Source organism: Anguilla anguilla, chromosome 18, assembly GCF_013347855.1.
Source record: "Anguilla anguilla isolate fAngAng1 chromosome 18, fAngAng1.pri, whole genome shotgun sequence".
Lineage (NCBI taxonomy): Eukaryota > Metazoa > Chordata > Actinopteri > Anguilliformes > Anguillidae > Anguilla > Anguilla anguilla.
In genome coordinates this window covers 1-20,984 of record NC_049218.1, presented here as the reverse complement: position 1 = coordinate 20,984, position 20,984 = coordinate 1, and the positions used below count along the sequence as shown (strand labels likewise).

The 20,984-nt window shown below is 40.1% G+C and overlaps 2 protein-coding genes and 1 long non-coding RNA gene across 4 annotated transcripts; all 3 read right to left on the bottom strand.

Moving 5' to 3' along the window:
* Positions 1 to 548: 548 nt before the first annotated feature.
* ifit8 (interferon-induced protein with tetratricopeptide repeats 8) lies at positions 549 to 2,904 on the bottom strand. The gene is made up of 2 exons (XM_035399797.1): positions 2,832 to 2,904; positions 549 to 2,365 (listed from the first exon to the last, which is right to left on the bottom strand). Exons 1-2 carry the CDS (start codon positions 2,834 to 2,836, stop codon positions 1,057 to 1,059), a joined length of 1,314 nt encoding a protein of 437 aa, XP_035255688.1. The 5' UTR covers positions 2,837 to 2,904; the 3' UTR covers positions 549 to 1,056.
* Positions 2,905 to 5,624: 2,720 nt separating this feature from the next.
* Positions 5,625 to 16,336, bottom strand: comtd1 (catechol-O-methyltransferase domain containing 1). Of its 2 annotated transcripts, XM_035399646.1 has the most exons (7): positions 16,180 to 16,336; positions 15,106 to 15,206; positions 14,332 to 14,437; positions 10,414 to 10,532; positions 8,963 to 9,017; positions 8,725 to 8,858; positions 5,629 to 6,270 (listed from the first exon to the last, which is right to left on the bottom strand). In XM_035399646.1, exons 1-7 carry the CDS (start codon positions 16,232 to 16,234, stop codon positions 6,118 to 6,120), a joined length of 723 nt encoding a protein of 240 aa, XP_035255537.1. In that variant the 5' UTR covers positions 16,235 to 16,336; the 3' UTR covers positions 5,629 to 6,117. The 2 variants fall into 2 exon arrangements, with proteins under 2 accessions (XP_035255538.1, XP_035255537.1); XM_035399647.1 differs by lacking the exon at positions 14,332 to 14,437 and having other exon boundaries at positions 5,625 to 6,270.
* Positions 16,337 to 17,075: 739 nt separating this feature from the next.
* LOC118218355 lies at positions 17,076 to 20,339 on the bottom strand. Its single transcript, XR_004763398.1, has 3 exons — positions 19,879 to 20,339; positions 18,963 to 19,559; positions 17,076 to 17,247 (listed from the first exon to the last, which is right to left on the bottom strand). It is a non-coding gene; the product is annotated as an uncharacterized LOC118218355 (long non-coding RNA).
* Between the last annotated feature and the right edge of the window lie 645 nt (positions 20,340 to 20,984).

Below are 20,984 nucleotides of genomic sequence, written 5' to 3'. Positions count from 1 at the left end.
ATTATTAAATTAAATCACATAAAATATATTTTGTGTGTAGGTTAAGTGAGGGGTTCTAGCACGCAATATCGCTTGTGTCCAGTATTCAGAGTGCTGAACATTTTAACAAGTGCATTGACTATTAGAACCGCTGGATTCAGAAAATAAACATATTTTTAATGAATCCTTGCTTGTCCACAGCATATTCCCAGTTAACACAAATGTCTTCACAATGTTACTGGAATGTTTTTTCAATGTTATAAAATATTGCCAATACATTGCAACAACATTGTGAGAACATCTGGTGTAAGCTGGGTTACTACTTATCTGTAAAACAGCAATGACCGACATGAACTGGAGGTCAAGGTCACAGTTTGTCCTGACTATAGAGTGCTGAACAGTTCAAGATTAGGATGTTCCTCTCATTCAGTGTACCATAAATGTATGGCAAGATTTATTAATCAATCAATCAGTCAATAAACCTTTATTTATATAGCAGATTTCATATACCATAGAGCAAGACAAAGTGCTTCAACTAGAATAAGTTTTAATAACAGATAAATGAAAGGATATGATTAGAAGGTATCAAAGTTTTCAAAGTATTGAAAATAAATGGTGGATGTCAGGGTGCTAGGAAGAAATCAGCTGAAACGAGAATTCGCCCTTTGAACGTAGGTTATTCTGTGAACAATATACAGACTAATTTCACATCTACATATAGCACATCTTCAAGTTATTACTCACTACTGACTTTAAGGCTAGCAAGGCTAATTCTTACTACTGCACATTTTCACTCAACCCAAAATTACAGAGCCCCAAGCACATACAATGCATCTTACATTGTCAACAGAAGCCTAGCTATTCAATGCAATAAGCATCGATTACATCAAATGGATATACTGAAGCAGTGTACCTTGCACAAGGGTACAACGGGAGTGTCCTACCTGGGAATTGAACCTGTGATCTTTGGCTACAAGACTGTTAAATATACAGTCCTGAAATATACAAACTCCTTCAGGGAAGCAAAATGATAGTTGAACCTTCTAATGAGAGTGACAGATAACTACCTTTTCAATTTCAAAAACTATTACGCTGGAACGAAAAAAGAAATTCTTCAATTTCAAAATACATTGTGCCCCTTGTCCTCCTTGTGGCATGGATTTTGAGCAGCCGCTTACGACATATTTTCCAGTCTGTTGATATGTTCTGCAGCTCCATCCCTTTCATGTAGTGCGTCACAGCTGTTCTCATAGACCCCCTGTGGTTCTTATGGAAGTCTCCATACATGCGATGCAGAGCCTGTTGGTCAGTGGGCTTGAGGTTGGAACGAGCTAACATTTCTTGGAAGATGCGCTCCGCCTTTTCCATGTTCTGAACCTCGGCGTACCTCAGCGCTAACTCCATCTTGGGATAAAGGTACGAGGGGTTGAGCCGAACTTCCTCTTCCGTGTGCGAAATGGAGCGAAGGATCAGGTCTCGGTCGCGAGTCTCTCCTCCCACTCTGAAGGAACTCCAGCGGTAATTGCTGGCTATCTCATGGTGTAGCCGGGGGGAATTTGGGGCAATCTTCAGCATGCGGTTCAGCACGTCCAGTGCCATATCATAGTACTTCACTTTCCTCATGTACTTTCCAACCTTTAAAACTACGCTGAGGTTGTTTGGTGACACATCCAGAGCTTTCCTCATGTAAGCCCATGCCTCTAACTTTCTGTCGTTATTGTTGAATATGTGGGCCAGGTAAACCATGATCATGCCATTGTCTGGGTCGAGCGCCAGAGCCTTTTCAAGCTGTTTCACTGACCCTGATCCACTCCAGGAGGCCTCTCCTCTCATGATCCTCGAACCGTTCCATCGGAAGAGGGCGAAGGCATAGCCCGTGTTCCATTCCTTATCGTCTGGCTCCTTCTGCAGCGCCTCATAGAAGCACTCTTTGGCTTTCTCGTAGTGATTTTTGGAGAACTTCAGGAGGGACCAGGCTTTCTCCCCGAGAACCTCCCGAGGAAGGGCTGCCAGGGGATGTGTCTGGATGCTCTTGTTGATCCCCTCCAGCTTCTGCAAGTACATCTGGGCTTTGGGGTCGTCACCCATGAGATGGTGCAGCCAGGCAAAGTTTCCGTACGTCACAATGCAGTGCTTTGCATTGTCCACGTTTTCCTCCTCAGCTTTGGCCAGGCAGCCCAGGGCCTCTTGATTAAAGCCCTGCAGGTGTTTCACATAAGCAAGGTGATCATAGGTTCTGCCCTTCAGGTTATACTCAGAGTCCTGCGGGAGGGACACAATGTCCCAGAATTTCACCTCCAGCAAATTAAGATCCGCCTCCTCTGCACTCAAGCCCCATGTGAAGTGACATTCCAGCTTCTCCATGTCACTTCTCAAATTCTCAACGCTGCTTCCAGCAAAAGAAGGCAAGAAACTGATTAGCAACACTCATATCTACCACAACACACACATCATTACAACTCCAATCAGAATCTCCCACTGCAAGGACATCTGTGAAGTAAATGCCTAAACAGAATACATCACTATTCCAGCCAATCTTCTGATGCAGTCAGAAGCTACATACTCCTCCACAGTGGATTTGAAATTCATTACACACACACTAAATTGTAAGAAAATGCTTCTTACAGTTTTTTTTTTTAAGACAGTGTGGCCTAAAAACAAACTTTATAGTTTCATTTTTCCTACTTCCTACAGTGATGCTGTAAAAATGGAAGGCTGTGTGCTAAACATTATTGGATTTAAATACTGGAGCATGGCAATTTTGGCCATAGAAAACATTACAATACTTTACTATACATTGTTTTTGCTTAATTTTATGTACTACAGTTATGCACAAAGACAAAGTCGCTTACCTCATATTTGCAGGCAGGAGTCAGACTCTGTTGAACTGCTCTTTAATTCCCTCAGAGCTATTCAGAGTTGCGTTCAACCTACTGTGTTTATAGACAACAGCCAAGACAGGACAAGACTGAATGAAATGAAACCACAGGGTTGAGCAAAACTTATGTAATGGTGGCTTGGCTCACCTTTAGTTTCATTTTCAGAAAACAAGCTAAAACAAAACTGAGAAAGAAAAAAACATACCTGTTCATTTTACTTTCATAATTTTTTATTTCAATTGCTTTTATATCAAAATTGCTTATTTACATACAGTGCCATGAAAACATTTCCCCCCTTCCTGATTTCCTCAATTACTGCACATTTGTCATGCTGAATGGTTTCAGATCTTAAGACAAAATGTAATATTAGACAATGGGAACCTGAGCGTGATACTCAGTTTGAGAGATAGCGATTGGTCTTGGCAACACCAGCTGGCTGAGACAGCACACACACCCAGGTTGTGTTCATTAATCAAGCCAGGGGCTTGATGGTGTGCTCCTCTCTTCGGTTCAGGGCTGATACAGGGAGCACACACTGAGAGAGCAAGAGTTTATTCAGGAGTTCTTGTTTGTTTGGCAGAGCACGGAAAGAAAGAAAAGCTGGAGAAAAAGCTTTGGTAAAAGCTGGAAGAGCTGGCGAGGTGCGAGCAGTGAGCTAAAAAGCTGTTGCTTAGTTTTCCTTTATCTCTGTTGTTTAAGTTTATTGTTTTCACCTAGAACCCATGAGGAAGAAGAGTGACGGTGTTTATTTGATTTTGTGTTGGTGTGGGTGTGCTCTCTCTGTCTCCATGAGGTAAAAAATGGTGCTCACCTGGATCTGCCACATTTCCCTCCCAGGTGTGTCACACCAACAAGTGACACTGAGTAAACACAAAACACATTTTTAAAAATGATTTCATTTATTTAATGCAAAAAGGTTATCAAACATTCATGTCACCTATGTGAAAAAGTAATGATCCCCTTAAACTTAAGTGGTTGTACCACCTTAAGCAGTAATAACTGCAACCGAATGCTTCCATAATTTGAAATGTCTTTCACATCTCATCTTCCTGCTCACTGCAGGTCCTACCACAGCATGTCTATTGGGTTCAAGTCAGAACTTTGAATAGGCCCCTCCAAAACTTTAATTTTGTTTCTTTTTTGTTTAACCATTCAGATGTGGACTTGCTTTTGTGTTTTGGCTCATTGTCTTGCTGCATAACCCAATTACAGTTCAGCTCGCAGACAGATTGCCAGACATTCTAGGGGAGATTCATAGGGGAGACATAGCTCAGGAGGTAAGAGCGGTTGTCTGGCAGTCAGAGGGTTGTCGGTTCGATCCCTGCCCTGGGCGTGTTGAAGTGTCCCTGAGCAAGACACCTAACCCCTAACTGCTCTGGTGAATGAGAGGCATCAATTGTAAAGCACTTTGGAAATGGGTTAGGGTTAGGGTTATGGGATGCGATGACAGTGGTGTTCAGACCTGCGGGGCCATGTCTCTGTTTTTTATTGCAGCCAGCTCATTTACAGGATACCATGTACTTTGGGATGGGCCTGAGGGCTTCAGTGGGGCGCCAGGCTGACATAGGTTTCTCAGATTGGTACAAATCTGATGCCACTCCTAACCACACACGTGCTCTTTTCGTGACTAACTAAAGTTATTAATTTAGGGTCTTCTGCCTTCTTAGAGAGGTAATTTCACCCTCACAAGGGACTTCTGCCTCCCTAAGAGAGGTCATTTCACCCTAACAAGGGTCTTCTGCCTCCTTAAGAGAGGTCATTTCACCCTAACAAGGGTCTTCTGCCTCCCTAAGAGAGGTAATTTCACCCTAACAAGGGTCTTCTGCCTCCCTAAGAGAGGTCATTTCACCCTAACAAGGGTCTTCTGCTTCCCTAAGAGAGGTCATTCCACCCTAACAAGGGTCTTCTGCCTTCTTAGAGAGGTAATTTCACCCTCACAAGGGACTTCTGCCTCCCTAAGAGAGGCCATTTCACCCTAACAAGGGTCTTCTGCTTCACTAAGAGAGGTCATTTCACCCTAACAAGGGTCTTCTGCCTTCTTAGAGAGGTAATTTTGCCCTCACAAGGGTCTTCTGCCTCCCTAAGAGAGGTCATTTCATCCTAACAAGGGTCTTCTGCCTCCCTAAGAGAGGTCATTCCACCCTAACAAGGGTCTTCTGCCTTCTTAGAGAGGTAATTTCACCCTCACAAGGGACTTCTGCCTCCCTAAGAGAGGCCATTTCACCCTAACAAGGGTCTTCTGCTTCACTAAGAGAGGTCATTTCACCCTAACAAGGGTCTTCTGCCTTCTTAGAGAGATAATTTTGCCCTCACAAGGGTCTTCTGCCTCCCTAAGAGAGGTCATTTCATCCTAACAAGGGTCTTCTGCCTCCCTAAGAGAGATCATTTTGCCCTCACAAGGGTCTTCTGCCTCCCTAAGAGAGGTCATTTTGCCCTCACAAGGGTCTTCTGCCCTGGCCTTATCCCAGAGGTCTTTTGCTTTTTCTATAGATTACTTTTGTCCCGCTTTATAGGGGTCTTTAAGGTTTTACTCCGACTTTGCTAGCACCTTTTATTAAACAGATACATCAAACTTTCGTTCTCTTATGCATTCACCTACAAACAGCACAGTAATCACAGCACACTAAGGACAAAATACTCACCGTCCTGCTGGATTATGGTCCACTGTGTTTGATAGGTGGCTGTGCTGAGAATCCTGTTTGTGATGCAAATTGTTGAGCAGAGAAAATTCTCCCCTCATAATAACCAGGGATGACGAGGTATATCCATATAAGAAATAGAATTTATTTCTCCAGATTGAGTCCACTTACACACAACAAGATGGACAAGCCCAAACTGAAGAAAACTGAAGCAGCCCCTGCTGTTTATAAGCAAAATTTACCAATAACATACATAATTCAACATCTGATTGGTACATGGTTAATACATAAGCATATAGTAAGATCTAACAAAATAAATGTTTGGTTGTTTCTAACCATATAGCATGACTACTGAATGAACAGTGACCTTTTAGCCTTCAACATTACATAAACAAGTTTTCAATTAAATAATTTTTAAGGCCAAGCTCACTAGTTTTGAATCCTAGAAATGCATAAGAGACAGAGAAAAAATACACAAACACACACACAATATTTCTAACTTCTTGTTGTCCTTGGAAGTTAAGGTGCATGGGGACAGGGGGCCACAACTGCAAGGCCTAAACATTTATTGTTGTACAGACATTTTATGCTGGAGAAAACTGTCTTCCCTTCCATGTTAATTAGCGTTTGAATGCCAGCGTTAGGCCATCTGCCACAGCGAGTAAGCTCAGGTCGATCCTGTCATCTTTGTGCAGTTTCTTATTCAGTCTGTCAATGGTTTGCGTGGCCAGGTCGTCCCCTGCAGGGGCAATGACCCTCCCGCCCCACAGAACCTGGGAATCAGATGATCGGGAGAATGAGCTCATTCTTAATACAAAACAGACCAAGAGATATACAGCCTTAGGAACAGGCTGACTGAGGGGAAAAGAATCTTCATTGTCTGAAATGAAACCATGATAGTAGGTATCAACAGGAGGCACATAAATCTAAATAAAATTGGGGATGCAAACCAGAGAGGATCTGTCCATCTTTTCACCTCATTAGTCTCTCGCATTTGAGGAGATATGAATGCTGTGAGTATAAAATTATGCAGGGCTGCCCGACCCTGTCTGCTGTGAGTATAACATTATGCAGGGCTGCCCGACCCTGTTTGCTGTGAGTATAACATTATGCAGGGCTGCCCGACCCTGTTTGCTGTGAGTATAACATTATGCAGGGCTGCCCAACCCTGTCTGCTGTGAGTATAACATTATGCAGGGCTGCCCGACCCTGTTTGCTGTGAGTATAACATTATGCAGGGCTGCCCGACCCTGTTTGCTGTGAGTATAACATTATGCAGGGCTGCCCGACCCTGTTTGCTGTGAGTATAACATTATGCAGGGCTGCCCGACCCTGTTTGCTGTGAGTATAACATTATGCAGGGCTGCCCAACCCTGTTTCTGTAGGTTTTCACTCCAACCCTAACAAAGCGCCAGACCTGGGTCAAATACATATTTAAAGTATTTTAACTACTTTTAAGTACTTTTTATAAATTTACAAATTTACAAATACTGAGTATTCACATTACAAAATGTATTTGTATTTGACCCAGGACTGCAAAACACACCTCATTCAACAGCTATAGATCTTGTCATGACTCAATTCTATGTGCCTGCTCGACCACTCCGCTCTGCAGCAGCAGGGCGTCTTGTAACCCCTCCCACCCGCCCAAAGGGATCACAGAGCTTCTCCACCCTAGCTCCCCAGTGGTGGAACGAACTCCCCGTCCCTCTCCGAACCTCCCCCTCACTATCCATCTTCCGCCGTGGCCTGAAGACTCATCTCTTCAGACTATACCTAGAATAACCACCACCATGCTGTGTATATATATATATATATATATATATATTTAAAAAAAAAAAAAAAAAAAAAAAACCCTTTCCTTGTCACTTGTTACATGTTGCCCCATCCCTGCACTTCTTGGTAAATTGTATTTGTCCTAATACTCTAGCTTAATCTTCTGCCTAGTTTGGCTTTGCAGATGTTAGACCAGGATAGTGTTCATTGTTCTCAGCTAGAAATAGCTGTACAAAATAAGTAATTGTACCTTACTGAACCCGTGTTCAGCAGTTGTCTACGATCATGAAAATGCACTTCTTGTACGTCGCTTTGGATAAAAGCGTCTGCCAAATGAATGTAATGTAATGTAATGTAATGTAAATGTAATGTTGTCGAGCTGCTAATTAGTAGAATCAGGTGTGCCAAATTAGGGTTGAAGTGAAAACCTACAGAACTGTAGATATCCATGAATAGGGTTGGACAGCCATGAAATAATGTCCTGACGCTGTCATTAAGGTTATCTTTAGAAGACAAAGGTGTACTACTATTTCCTTCAAAAATATTCATCATAATGAATTGTTTTGTTAGCAAGTGATGTTTGAATAATTATTTTTTAAGATGGTGTCAAGAAGCCTTTTTAGAATTAAATGTGACAAAGACCAAGGATATGTGTATTAATTTTAGACGTCATCACTCCAACCCTGTCAACACTAAAATTAATGGTCAGGATACAGAAATTGTTGAGTCATATAAGTACTTGGGCATCATAATTGATAATAAGCTGAGCTTTGATTGTAACACCAATATGTTGTGTAAAAAAAGCCAGCAGCGCCTTTTCTCTCTGAGGAAGCTGGCTAAGTTCGATGTTGACAGGTCCCTGATGAAATGTTTTTTCTTTTATCTGTTGGTATGCTTCTCTTAATTTAAAACAGAAAAATGCATTAACAAAGGTGATCAAGGTCTGTAGCAGTATCACGGGTACTCAACAGAAAAGTCTGTCTGATTTGTATAACAAACAGTTGTTAAAGAAAGCAGAATCCATCCTGTCCGACAGCACCCACCCCCTGCACCTAGAGTTTCAGACCTTGCCTTCGGCTTCCCGCTTCAAATACCCACTAGCCAAAACCAACAGATACAAACACTCCTTCATACTGTCAGCCATTTCACTGCTGAACTCCAATAGAAAAAGGTAATACCAGCTGACCACCCAACCACGCTTGATAATATTATGCACTTTATATTTTTACAAAAATGTATTTTATGTTTTTACTGTATTCTATGTCTTTACTTTTATTCTATGTTTTTTACTGCATTTTATGTTTTTACTTGTATTCCATGTTTTTACTTTTTATTATATGTTGTATTTAATTGCCTTGGTACTGTTTTCACTGCTGCACAACTAATTGCCCCTCTGGGGACAAATAAAGTTCTACTTGACTTAATTAGAGGCAGTTCACTAGAACACTCACATTGTCAATGGCAATAATGCCACCTTTGCTCACAAGCTGCAGGGATTTCTCATAGTAGTTTTCATAGTTCTGCTTGTCTGCGTCAATAAAGACAAAGTCGAAGGTCTCTGCCTCTCCAGCAGCTAGGAGATCATCTGCAGAGTGATAATTGATTCACAAAGTTAGCAAGATGTCACACTACTTATTATACTGATTGCTAAAAGATCATTTGGACATGAATTATTTATGAATTATTTACCCAGGGTCTTCAGGGCAGGTTGTAAGCGGATGTCAATCTTCTGGTCCACTCCTGCCTAAATGAAAGAATACAGATTGGTAAAACAATCTGGAAATGTGTGATTGACATGCAATTACATGGATCAAGGATATTTCCACCACCTGTGTCACATGCACACACCTCACACTAGACAGCACTTTCATCTGTTCTTAAATTTCACACAGGTCAATGTTCTACTCCATTGAAAAATGCTTTTTCTTTGTGTCAAATGTATTGTCCTGTCTATTCAATGCATTTTAATTTTAATATATTAATTGAATATAGAAGCTGGCCATTTATTACATGACTTCACTTAGTGTCACATAATTACACTGGTTTCTGCTTCTGCTTACGAGTACCAGCTGTTTTTAAGATGTAAAGATGCCAGACACTGTGTAAGAAGCCCCTCAGATACACCAAACAGTGGAAGTATCTGAGTGGCGAAGAAACGCGTGTAGTCTTACCTGGTGCTACTGAAACCTTAATATTATGTTATCTCGGTTATCCAACTCCAAAACAGCATTTTAGCCTTTTCTCTGTGCTAACAGTTTTGCTCTATATGGATCACTATCTAGCATTGTAGATGTGGGCATGTCTCTGGTGTGTGTAGCCTGCATAGATACCATTGTGTATCTTGCTACGGCAGTGTATAGGTGAGTGACTATGGGGTGCTGAAATCCGGAGTTCTATGCTTATGTTAGGACCCAGAAACTGCTAGGGGTGCGGTGGTTGCAGTCAAAAAGGAATGCCAGGTTATAGTGTATGCAGTTTATAGTACAGTATGTACAATGATGGTAATATACAGATTCAAATAAGTGAGTGTAGTGAGGTGGCTTTACGCGAATGGCATGGTCATACTGATGAGTCTTCCTGAACCACTGCACCTTTCCCCTTATGTATTCCCCTTAATATCAAAGCAAAACACCAAGTCATCAAATAAAGACACGAAGATAACAAAACAGTTATATTAATGATCCTGCTTGTGCTATCTCTGTAAGCATATCACACCGGGTTCACCTTTGTATCAGTCTGAGCGCTGACCCCTAGGTGTCCAGATCTTTAGTCAGCATGCTACCACCAAAGACACCAATGCCAACTTGTTTCCCATGACAACAGCTTTCTAGCAGTACAAAAACATGATTACACATGATTTCCCTTTGGGGCACTTCTGTAAACCACCTTACAACTGGAAACGTTGTCCAAATATTTGTTTTCCCAATCAGTACAATGGTCAAATAAAAAATTTCAATTACTTTACATGTATTTTTTAAACAATTATATATATATATATATATATATATATATATATTTACTTTCATATATATATATATATATATATAACTTTAAAACTTTCTCATTACACTCACCCTGCATGTGTCACCATGCAGGGCGATCAGCCTCAGTCCAGTGCTTCCAGCAGAACTACTTTTTACCTCTTGGAAGAAAGGCTTGCCCATATTGGTGTAGTTCTCATTGATCTCACAGGCCACCACACGGCCATCCTGGGGAAGAGCCAGGGCCATGCTGAGAGCATTGTACCCTGTGTACATTCCTGCAGGGAGATACAACACCATCTCTCTTAACACAGCTAACACACACTCACACATGCACACAAACACACATACATGCGCACACATACATACCTACATACACAAACACAGTCACACATATACATACAGTGAGCTCCGTTATGTTTTGGACAAAGATATGTTTTTAATAAAATTTAATAAAAGTAGTAGTTTTATGCATTTTAGTTTCACCATATTGAAATTACAGGACTTCTTATACATAGTCCCTGTATTTTTAGGGCAGGATAATGTTTGGGACAAATGGCTTTACAGGTGTTTCCGATTAGTCAGGTGCTTTCAATTGCTTCTTTAGTGCAGATGTAAGAGAGCTTTCAGTATCTAGTCTTGATTCTAGTTTTTGATTGCCTTTTGAGTAACTGGCGTTTGTTAACACGAGGACCAGAGTGGTGCCAGTGAAAGTCAAGGAAGCCATTATGAGGCTAGGAAAAAAGACCCTAGGACCCTAGGTTTACCAAACTCAATTGTTATGGAATTCCATTGAGAAGAAAGAGAACCAGTGAGCTCAAAAATTGCAAAGGGGCTGGTAGGTCATTGAAGAACTCTACAGCTTGTTATGACCACTCTCTGAATGACCATAACATCAGCAATGCTTGTTCTCCTCATGTCCGCATTAGTTTCCCCCGGTCTTCTGCATGGTTTCCCTCCCACAGACCAAAGACATGCAGGCAGACTAATTGGAGACTATACATTGGAGTGTGTGAGTGAATGGTGTGTGAGTGAATGGAATGTGTGAGTGAATGGTGTGTGTGTGAGTGAATGGTGTGTGTGAGTGACTGGAGTGTGTGAGTGAATGGTGTGCGTGTGAGTGAATGGTGTGTGCACAGCGACAGATTGGCAGCCTGTCCAGGGTGTATTCTTGCCACTCGCTCCAGCATCCCAAGCCCAGGATAAGCGGGTATGGATAATGGATGGATGAAGAAAAACCCGCAAAAAACCTTCCGTCAGATCAGAAACACTCTTCTAGAAGCAGGTGTGAATGTGTCAGTAACTACTGTCTACAGAAGACCTCACGAACAGAACTACAACGGCACAATGCAAGACGCAAACCACTAGTTAGCTGAATATATAGGAATACCTAAAAGAGCCTGCACAATTTTGTAAAAAGGTCTTGTAGACTGATAGTACCAAGATTAATTTGTATCAGAGTAATGGCAAGAGCAATGTGTGTAGGTCAAAAGGAACTGCACAAAGTCCAAAGCATCTGTGAAACATGGCGGTGGGGGTGCTATGGTTTGGGAAAGTATGACTGGTAAAGGTACTGGCTCACTTGTCTTCACTGATGATGGAACTGCTAATAGCCACAGCCAATTGAATTATAAAGTGTACAGAAGCATCTGATCTGCTCAAGTTCAACCATATGCCTCAAAACTCATTGGACAGCGCTTCATCCTACAGCAAGACAATGACCCCAAACATACTGCTAAAGCAACAAAGCAGTACTTCAAAGCTGAAAACTTGAAAATGATTGACTGGCTAACATAACATAACATATATATTTATACTCAATACTTTCTGCAATATATCCCAGCATCCTGCTCACCTTTTTTCTTACTGCTACTGCACAGTGCCTAGAACCTAAAAGGTTTTGATCAACTAATACTCACAAGTTATTTTCATATTGAGAACATTCCAATTTTGTTTTGTTTTTTCCACCCATAAAGTAATCCTGCCGAATATTTTTATTTTTCACATGTAGAACTTAAATGTGGCTATATAAAAAATATATTTGCCAGGTTGCCACCCGCTTCAGGATTTTATTTAAATGTGCTTGGATTACTTTATTAGATTCCAAACAAGCTGGGCCTCCCAGTTTTGTATCATCTGCAAATCTGACTAATGTACTTTCTATGTCCCTGTCAAGGTCATTGATATATATGAGGAAGAGCAGTGGTCCAAATCCTTGTGGGACTCCACTTCCCACAGTTCCCTGCTCAGATAATATCCCTTCTACTACTACTGTGTTCTACCACGTAGCCAGTTCCGAATCCACTCTGAAATATGTACTCAAATTCCTACTGTCTTCATTTTACTAACAGGCCTTTTATTTGATACCTTATCAAATGCCTTTTGGAAATCTAAGTATATAATACACAAGCCTTGTTATAATCAAAACACTTGGTAGCTTCTTCAAAGAATACTAAAAGGTGGCCGTCTGGGTAGTGTAGAGGTATAAGCACTTGCCTACCACCGCAGATACCTGGGTTCAATCCCCAGCAGTGGTACTTCCGGCTTGGTCAGACGTTCCTATGAACCCAATTGGCAGTGTTTGTGGGTGGTGAGGGTATGAGTCCTGATCGTTGCATTAGCGACTCCTACTGGTTGGTCAGGGCGCCTGTTCAGAAGGGAGGGGATCTGGGGGAGATAGCATGAACCTCCGCATGCATTACGCTCTCCCAGTGAAACTCCTCGTTGTCAGGTGAAAAGAAGTGGCTGGAGACTCCACAAGTATCGGAGGCTGGCGTGTGGTATTCTACACCCTCCCCAGACCGACAGAGGATAGCCCATCGGCCAGGACTGTGATACACATGGGGAATTGGTATAACAACTAAATTGGGGAGAAAATTTCAACAACAAAAAAAATAAAAATAATAAAGAGGTTTGTTAGGCATGCCTTTCCCTTGCGAAAACCATGCTGGCTATCCTTTAGGAAGTTACTATTTTCAAGAAATACTTCCAACTTGCCTCTAATGATGGAATCCAATATTTTACATGTGATGAAAGTTAAACTGACAAGCCTGTTTCCAGGATCAGTACGGACCCCCTTCTTATATATTGGTATATTATATTACCTTGTTTCCAGCCCTCAGATATTTCTCCATTTTCTAAGGACTGTCTAAATATACCTGCCAGTGGTTTAAAGATGATCACACCTAACTCTTTGAGTACTTTTGGTATATGTCATCAGGGCCTGCTGTCTTATTTGTCTTTAGTTTAAGTAATTCATTCAGTACTTCTTTATCATCTATTTTTAAACATCTGGCCAGGGACAGCAGATGAAAACTAGCCTTTCAAGCTAACTCTGGCTCATTTACAGTTTAACTGTTGATTGGTGTGCATTGTCCCTGAAAAATAAACCAATAAAAAAATAAAAATATTTCAATATCTAATAAGACATTCTGAGTATTGAATATGCTTTCCAGTCTATTCGTAACCTCTTCTCTAGTAAAACTCTCAACAAACTATTTAAGGCATCAGCCAACTCATTCACTGGATCTCAATGAACATGCATTTCTTATGCTTAAGAGAAAACTTAAAACACCTTGAGCCAAAAAACAAGCAGGAGCGGAAGATGACTCCAGTACAGGCCTGGCAGAACCTCACCAGAGATACTCAGCACCTGGTCATGTCTGTGGGTTACAGACTTCAAGCAGTCATTGTATCCAAAGGATATGCAACATTAAACATGACTACTTTCATTTACATAATATCAATATGTTCCAAACATTATGGAACCTTGAAATAGGAGTCTGTGTGTAAAACGTGCTGTAATTTCTACATTGTGAAACCAAAATGTAAAGAAATACCCTTAAATAAAATCAGAGAATGTGCACTTTAACCACACGAGAACTTGATTACAAATAAAAAATTGTGGAGTACACAGCCAAATCAAGCCTTTGTTCTGAACATTATGGAGATCACTGTATAAGTATATATATAAAATCAGAAATGACTCATTTGTAATTAATTTCTGAGACACTGAGGCACAAAGTCCATTAGAGCACGGTTACTGCCAAAAGAAGATGGATAGATTTTTTAATGTACCTATTTCTATGGTGTTTTTGGCTTTAATCAGTTTTATCAGGTTGGCCATGAGCTGAGCTTCTACACTCGTTACTAACATGCCGGACCAAGGATCTTCAAGCGTTTTCTGCAAAACAAGAAATACATACAGTAGGCTCGAACGTGTGTGGAAGCTGCTGATATCCAAGGGTGCTGTGCCACTTTTTTCTTGAGTATCGCAGTCTCAGACACCATGCACCACAGAAAATAGTTCACAACAAATATGAGATTATGTGTCATTTTCAGACAAGGACACACACACTGTTCCACCAGTACTTTGCCTGCTAATACTTACTCTCCACAAGAGGGAGCTGAGTTGCTTACTTTAGTTTAGTTTTAGTTTAGTTTCACACAAGGTCCATGAGGCTTCACGTCTAAAAATGGGATAATATACACAACTTCTTAAGACATAATATTGGTGCACAGACTGCTTTGGAGTTACTTGGTGTATTTTCTTGCTTTAAACCCTTTGAGTGCCCAAAACCAGCCATTATGAATGGCAAGCACCTGCTCATCCTCATACACAGAAACTACCTGGGATATGAAAAGCATACACTAAAACAGAAATAATGTAATTAAAAAGAAAACTCCTGAGAACAAGCTGTGAAATGGCACTTTAAAATGCCTTTTTGAGTCTTACATGTCTGTTATGTTTTAGTTTTACTCTGAGAGGGTGGTAACTGCCTGCGTGTGCTTGTGTGTGTTTGTGTGTGTGTGCGTGTGCGTGTGCGTGTTTGAGAGTGATCAAAATCTTACCAATCTGAGTTTCTCCAGTACTGGTGGTTCCCTCATTGAATTGTTGAGAACATATTGCATGATGGGAGTATCTACGCTGAAATATTTGGGTCTGCATTTTCCTTATGAAAGAAAATAAACAAGTACACAATGGCATTGAAGAATACAGGGATACTTCAATTATTTTCATATCAGCTTTACAATCAAAGATCCAGGAAGACAATTTTCAAAATAAAACTGAAATGTGTAAACCAAAACTCTTGAATCTTTTACCTTTCCTATTTAAGTAAAGAACACAATTTAATATCATTTGCATTACATAACTTCAATTGAAAAGCATGATCACAATGATATTTTAAGGGCAGAACCATAATTATAATAGGCTGTGTGACATTTGTATCCGTAAACTACAGAATGTTAAATATATAATTGTACTGCATATTCAGCTCTGAAAATGAACAATTGTTTTAGGCCTAACAGAGATATCTAAATACATTAAAGATTTAATTAATTTGCCAAGACAATGACTCGTAATTGCAGTTGTTATTGTAGCTGCTTTGCTAGTAGGCTGTTTTCTGAAATAGCCCGCAACTCCCAATATCCCTTATCTAACAAATACTGTATGTTCAGAGTCTATTGCCACATAATGTACGTCATCAAAAATTATTATGCAAGTTCACCCTCCCCCAAATTCAATATTTTCTCTTCTCAAAGGTCAGCAGTGTATATCAGAAATGGAATTCTAAACATGTCCTCATTTTGTAATAGCCTATTAGCCCAAGCAACTAGCACACCATAATTTAATACATTGTTAATATCACTGTAACAAATTGTGTTTCAGTTTCAGTGTGCACTGTAAAATGGCTAAATGTTCACAAATAAATTGCCCAGAAGTTGCATATAAAATGTTGATGTCGTACATGGAGCATTCAACTTTAAATTAACTTCCCCTGACATTCAGAGAAGCCTTGACGGCTAGCATAGTTAAATAGACATAGCGCAAATAATACGGTGATATACTGAATGTCCACTTATAATTGACAGTGTGACTTTAACGTTACTTTATCAAGAAATTGTTCATTTTAAAATGCTTACCAGTCAATGCAAGAAAGAAACAAATGCAAAACACAGTCTTGAGTCTTGAAACCATTCTGTTGCTACAAACGAAAATACGAAATATTTGGATCAACAGGTAGAGAAGCACTATAGAGACTACAGTATGTTGATAGTCAAAACAGGGGTATTTAAGTACTTGCAGACTGGGTTGGGACTGACTGAGATTGGCTGTCTTTCGTGTCAATATGTAGAGGCGGGACATATGTTAAAACAGAGATATCTTTTTTACAGGATAGTTTTAGAATATCATGTGAACAAACAGCTTAACATACACATTTTATATGATTAGTCACAGTCTTGATGCATGATGTAGAAAGATGATTTAATATCAGGGAGTTAATCAAAGGTTGTGGATTTTCACAGAAGTTTCCAGATCAAGTATGAAGTATCAACACATTAATAACATTCATCATCACAGATAAAGGCAACTGTCACCAAATGGAGGCACATTTATCATCCCCAAGTCAAATGATAGCTATAAAGCATTCACAGAAAGTTATAACCTAATATGTTCCAAATAGTGGCCATTATCAAGTCATCCAGGGGACAGATGTAATCTAGCCAGATAAATTAATCACAGTGTAGCATTAAAAAAAGTGATATAGGAAGTGAATCCAAGTCCAAGGAGGTGATTGGAGACCATGGCCATGTCCAAATCAGCATGCTTGCCTACTGATTACTACCACCTGGTGTTACTAGAGGTCCTGAATTGTAGACAAATGTGCTGATTTGGACACAGCCTGTGTGAAATTCTGCAACTTCTGAGATGGAATATGTATAAAAAAAAAATAAATAAATAAAAAAAAAGACACCACTCAGCATCAGCTTTGTGAATGTGGTGTTCACAGCACAGTGGCAAAGAAGCAGTTTCTGAATCTACACACAAGAGGCAGTACAAACACACAATGGTGATCCTTACCTGTACTTAAAACCAGGTTTGGTGGCAAGATGAAATATACACTTATACAATATATTGAGGGGCATGTGTGAAGCTGAAGTGCTGAATCTTGTGTTGAGAAGGATGTGCCCATCTGTCCAATGTAGAAGCTGTAATTTCACAAATTGTATACAGGGGCATTTTGAGGGGGAAAGTATGATTAGGACAGTAAAAGCTTGGCTAGAAATCAGACATCCAGTATGGCAGTAACATTAAATTTATTAGGACATTTTTGAGGAACTCAATGTCCTGCAGAACTCATGTCCACGGTATTGAATGACCTTTGCAGTCGAAACTCTGATTATATAGCACAAACAATCCATCTGATAAAGAAAACTCTTTTTTCCTAATGTACACCACACTTTTCCCACACTGATTACTTCCTACTGGACTATCGCCCAGTGACAATGGTCCTGCATATCAAAGATCACAAACACAGGAGTAGGAGAAATTAAAAAACATTTTCAAATTATACCAGAGAAGTATCAAACCTTATAATATCACATGGAAACATGGCACAATTGAAGTGAAAAGGAGACTGACAAAAAAATGCAGAGTAACAATGAGCAGAGTACAAAACACTAACAAGAAAAAAGCAAAACAGGATTTTTTAAAAACAACAAATATACAACTATTTCTGGAATACACGGTTGCTTTGTGGATTTACATGTCAGATTCTCCTTGATAAATTATTTGTCTTAAAAAACAGCAAAGACTTTGCTGCCAGCTTATCCAAAATGTTCAAATTTGAATTTTAAATACTTTAAAATTATGCCTTAACGGGGCAGCATGCCCCATACCTATACAGAACAGAAAGTTTGGCACTTTTCAGGGTTTCTTACAGAAATAACCACAATGAACACAGATTCTCAGCCCTTAAAAACATTAATTTCTGTACCTTCTGACCTCATGTCAACAGACAGAATTCACAAACAACTTCACACGTCCGCGCAATAAAGCCCAAACTTGGATTTTGTGTTTTTCCCTGTTTCTTCTTTTTCCTGCCTGATTACAGCACAAATGCCCCGGGTCCACAAATAATATGTTTATAATAATTGGTTATACTTTGGTTTTCCAAAAGAGTTTTTTTTAAATTTATTTACATTTTATATGATCTACTCAAAAGATTTTCAGTTTTAGCTTATTTTGGTTTGTTGATATTAATTAAGGTTTTTGGTGAATTATATTTTTGTTTCTGAAAATTTTACATCAGTATGGTACCTCATCATCAGAATCATCATGTGTTTTGGCCTTTAAACCCTACACACTCTCCTCCGAGGCGGCCAGCCTGGGGTGATAACGCATAACTTGTGTCCCATGTGTAACTGGGTTAGGGTCCAAGTATCAGGCAAAGAAATTTTGGTTTTGCTATTGTAGTTTATTTTATTTTATTTACTTGTTTATTTTTTAGGTCCTAGATGCTTCCTGCAGAGTTTTTAATTTTCCATCAAGCGGAGGGTAAGTGTTAATAATCCTAACTTTTGTTTTTCTTTTTCAGATTTTGGTATCTCCTAAAGGATTTTTTGAGTTCTCATCGAAATACTTAAGATAAGTATAATTCTTTTTAAACTGTTTTTTAGGTCCAGCTTTCTTCTACATGCCCCACTGGTCTTCTCCCGAAATGCAACAATTTAGGGGGGTGAAGAAATTTGAAAGAGCCTAAACTGGTTTTAGTGAGTCCAATTCACATGTGTAGTGCATGATGGTCTGGTGTGTGAGTGGTGCTAGTCACCGACAGAAAATTGGGCACCATTTAAGTTCTGTGGCCCCAGACCACCACACCCTGCATGCTGTCCAAGTGGACTCAGGGGGGCTGGATACTTACCTTGCTAGACCCAAGTGGTTTTTGTTAACACCGCTAGGTAGCCCAACCACCGAGTCAAGCCTGAGAAGGGTCTACATCTTGGGGCCTGCTCCAGTCTCGCCCAGATCAGATACAAGCGATACATACCAGTTTGGGTTAACCTAGAGATGGGGGCGATTAGGGAATTAAAACAAAACAATCAGTGGGTAAAGTGACAACAGTATGAACTGGGGAATCACAATTAACATTCGGGCCCCGCCAGGAATAGTCTGTGGCTGCATAGCTACTAGGACAGGGATCGAGAGCCCATGAAGTCATGAGGGGACAACCACACCCGCCTATCAAGAGCCAGCCCGTGTAAAGTGGGGTCACTCCTACTAGCTGGAAGCGGGCCAGAGCATATTACTTCCAAACACATCTTTTTAGCCACTGCACACAATGATTGTTGAGGTGGACAAGATGTGGAAATTATTCTTCTCTGCTGAATTAAATAGCTGTGGTAAAAATCTCCAATCTCCATGGGGCACCCGGTAAGAATGCATGAAAACTTCTGTCTCTTCAATATAGTTGAATACAACCTGCTTCCTTTGTCCACAGAGATGGTGTGCGTGTGTGGTTCTATAAACATACAAAACAATGGCATAACATCAATCACAAATGTACTATAATAATAATGCTCCATTAACAGAATTACTATTAACATACATGTAATATTCCCTTTTTGTATGTCATTCATGTCATTCACACATTTAATTAACAGTGAACTCCAATATTACATACAAGCAATATGAAGCTCTGAAACTAACCAGTACAATGGTCAGCGAGTAACACTCTCAGTTTAAGATAATAATCAGAGTAAACTGACAACAATGAATAAGGTAACGTATAAACGCGAACTTATATTCGAATCATTAGTCTAGAATAGAAGTAAACTCACATACTGATGCACGCACACGGGTCTCTGACTGACGCTGTGCAATACTTCACCGAGAACAGCAATATTTCTAATATTCAACAATGGATGCTGCAGATTCTGAACTGCGCTTCTCCTAACCTGAACTGTGCATCTGATTGTGTCGTCGATACTATTTCGCGTTTCGGGTAAGCGTATCTTTACTTAATTTGTTTTTGCTGTTGTTAGTTAGAGAACATAGTTGTGCGTTAGTTCAGATAATCGCTCTTTAATTTGTCTCAACTGTTGCTAGTTAGAGAACATGGTTGTGCGTTAGTTCAGATAATCGCTCTTTAATTTGTCTCAGTTGTTACTAGTTAGAGAACATAATTGCGCTTTAGTTGAACAGTGTATGCAGTCACGTGATACTGTTAAATAGCCCTGTATTGACTTGCTAATAGCAAGAATTTGCTTCACCTGGTGCTATTCTGCCCTAACGAGCTCAGTGCAATTACATAATTGCCACCCCCTATTTTTAAACTCCAACTGAGGCTGCCGGAGGCGTAGGCAGTCTGGTCGTCAGTTTGTCATGTGCTTAACCCTGATTCCCTTGTGTGCATTGCCTCGCTCCAGACGGGCCATCTACCGCAGGCGCAACAGGTCTAACCTGGTCTACCCACCCCCGTCCACATTTCAGGAACTCGATGTTGTGGGTGAACTATGGAACTGTCAGTCAGCTGTCCCAAAAGCTGACTTCATTACTGCCTTTTCTGTCTATATGTGTGATGTTTTTATCTGCTGCTGTAACACCCAAATTTCCCCACCTGGGGATTAATAAAGTCTCTTATCTTAGCCAAAGCAAAGTCTCTTGACTTCCTGGCTCACAGAGTAACCACAATTGCAGTAGGAGAATTTTAACGGATTGTTAATTTTTCTTAATTGTGCATTTGTTGGTCTGAGGGATTAGTTATCCTGATAAGAAAGGGTTGTAGATGAAGAAAAAGCCACATATTGACATAAAAATGAACAGTTTGTTAGAATTGCGGTATTGCATTGAGCTTTGCAAACAACATGCCTAACCGACAGGATAGAGTTTGAAAGCACTGGTCTGCAACATCAGTAGCAAGCAATCACTGCATTGTTAATTCAAC

What these genes read in the sequence shown, in the direction of transcription:
- comtd1 (XM_035399646.1), bottom strand. Translation starts at nt 16,234, where the DNA reads ATGGTTTCAAGACTCAAGACTGTGTTTTGCATTTGTTTCTTTCTTGCA. An exon ending in CAAAAACACCATAGAAATAG is followed by an intron (nt 10,533 to 14,331) that starts GTACATTAAAAA and finishes ATCTCCCTGCAG; the next exon opens with GAATGTACACAGGGTACAAT. An exon ending in ACCTGCCCTGAAGACCCTGG is followed by an intron (nt 8,859 to 8,962) that starts GTAAATAATTCA and finishes ATCACTCTGCAG; the next exon opens with ATGATCTCCTAGCTGCTGGA.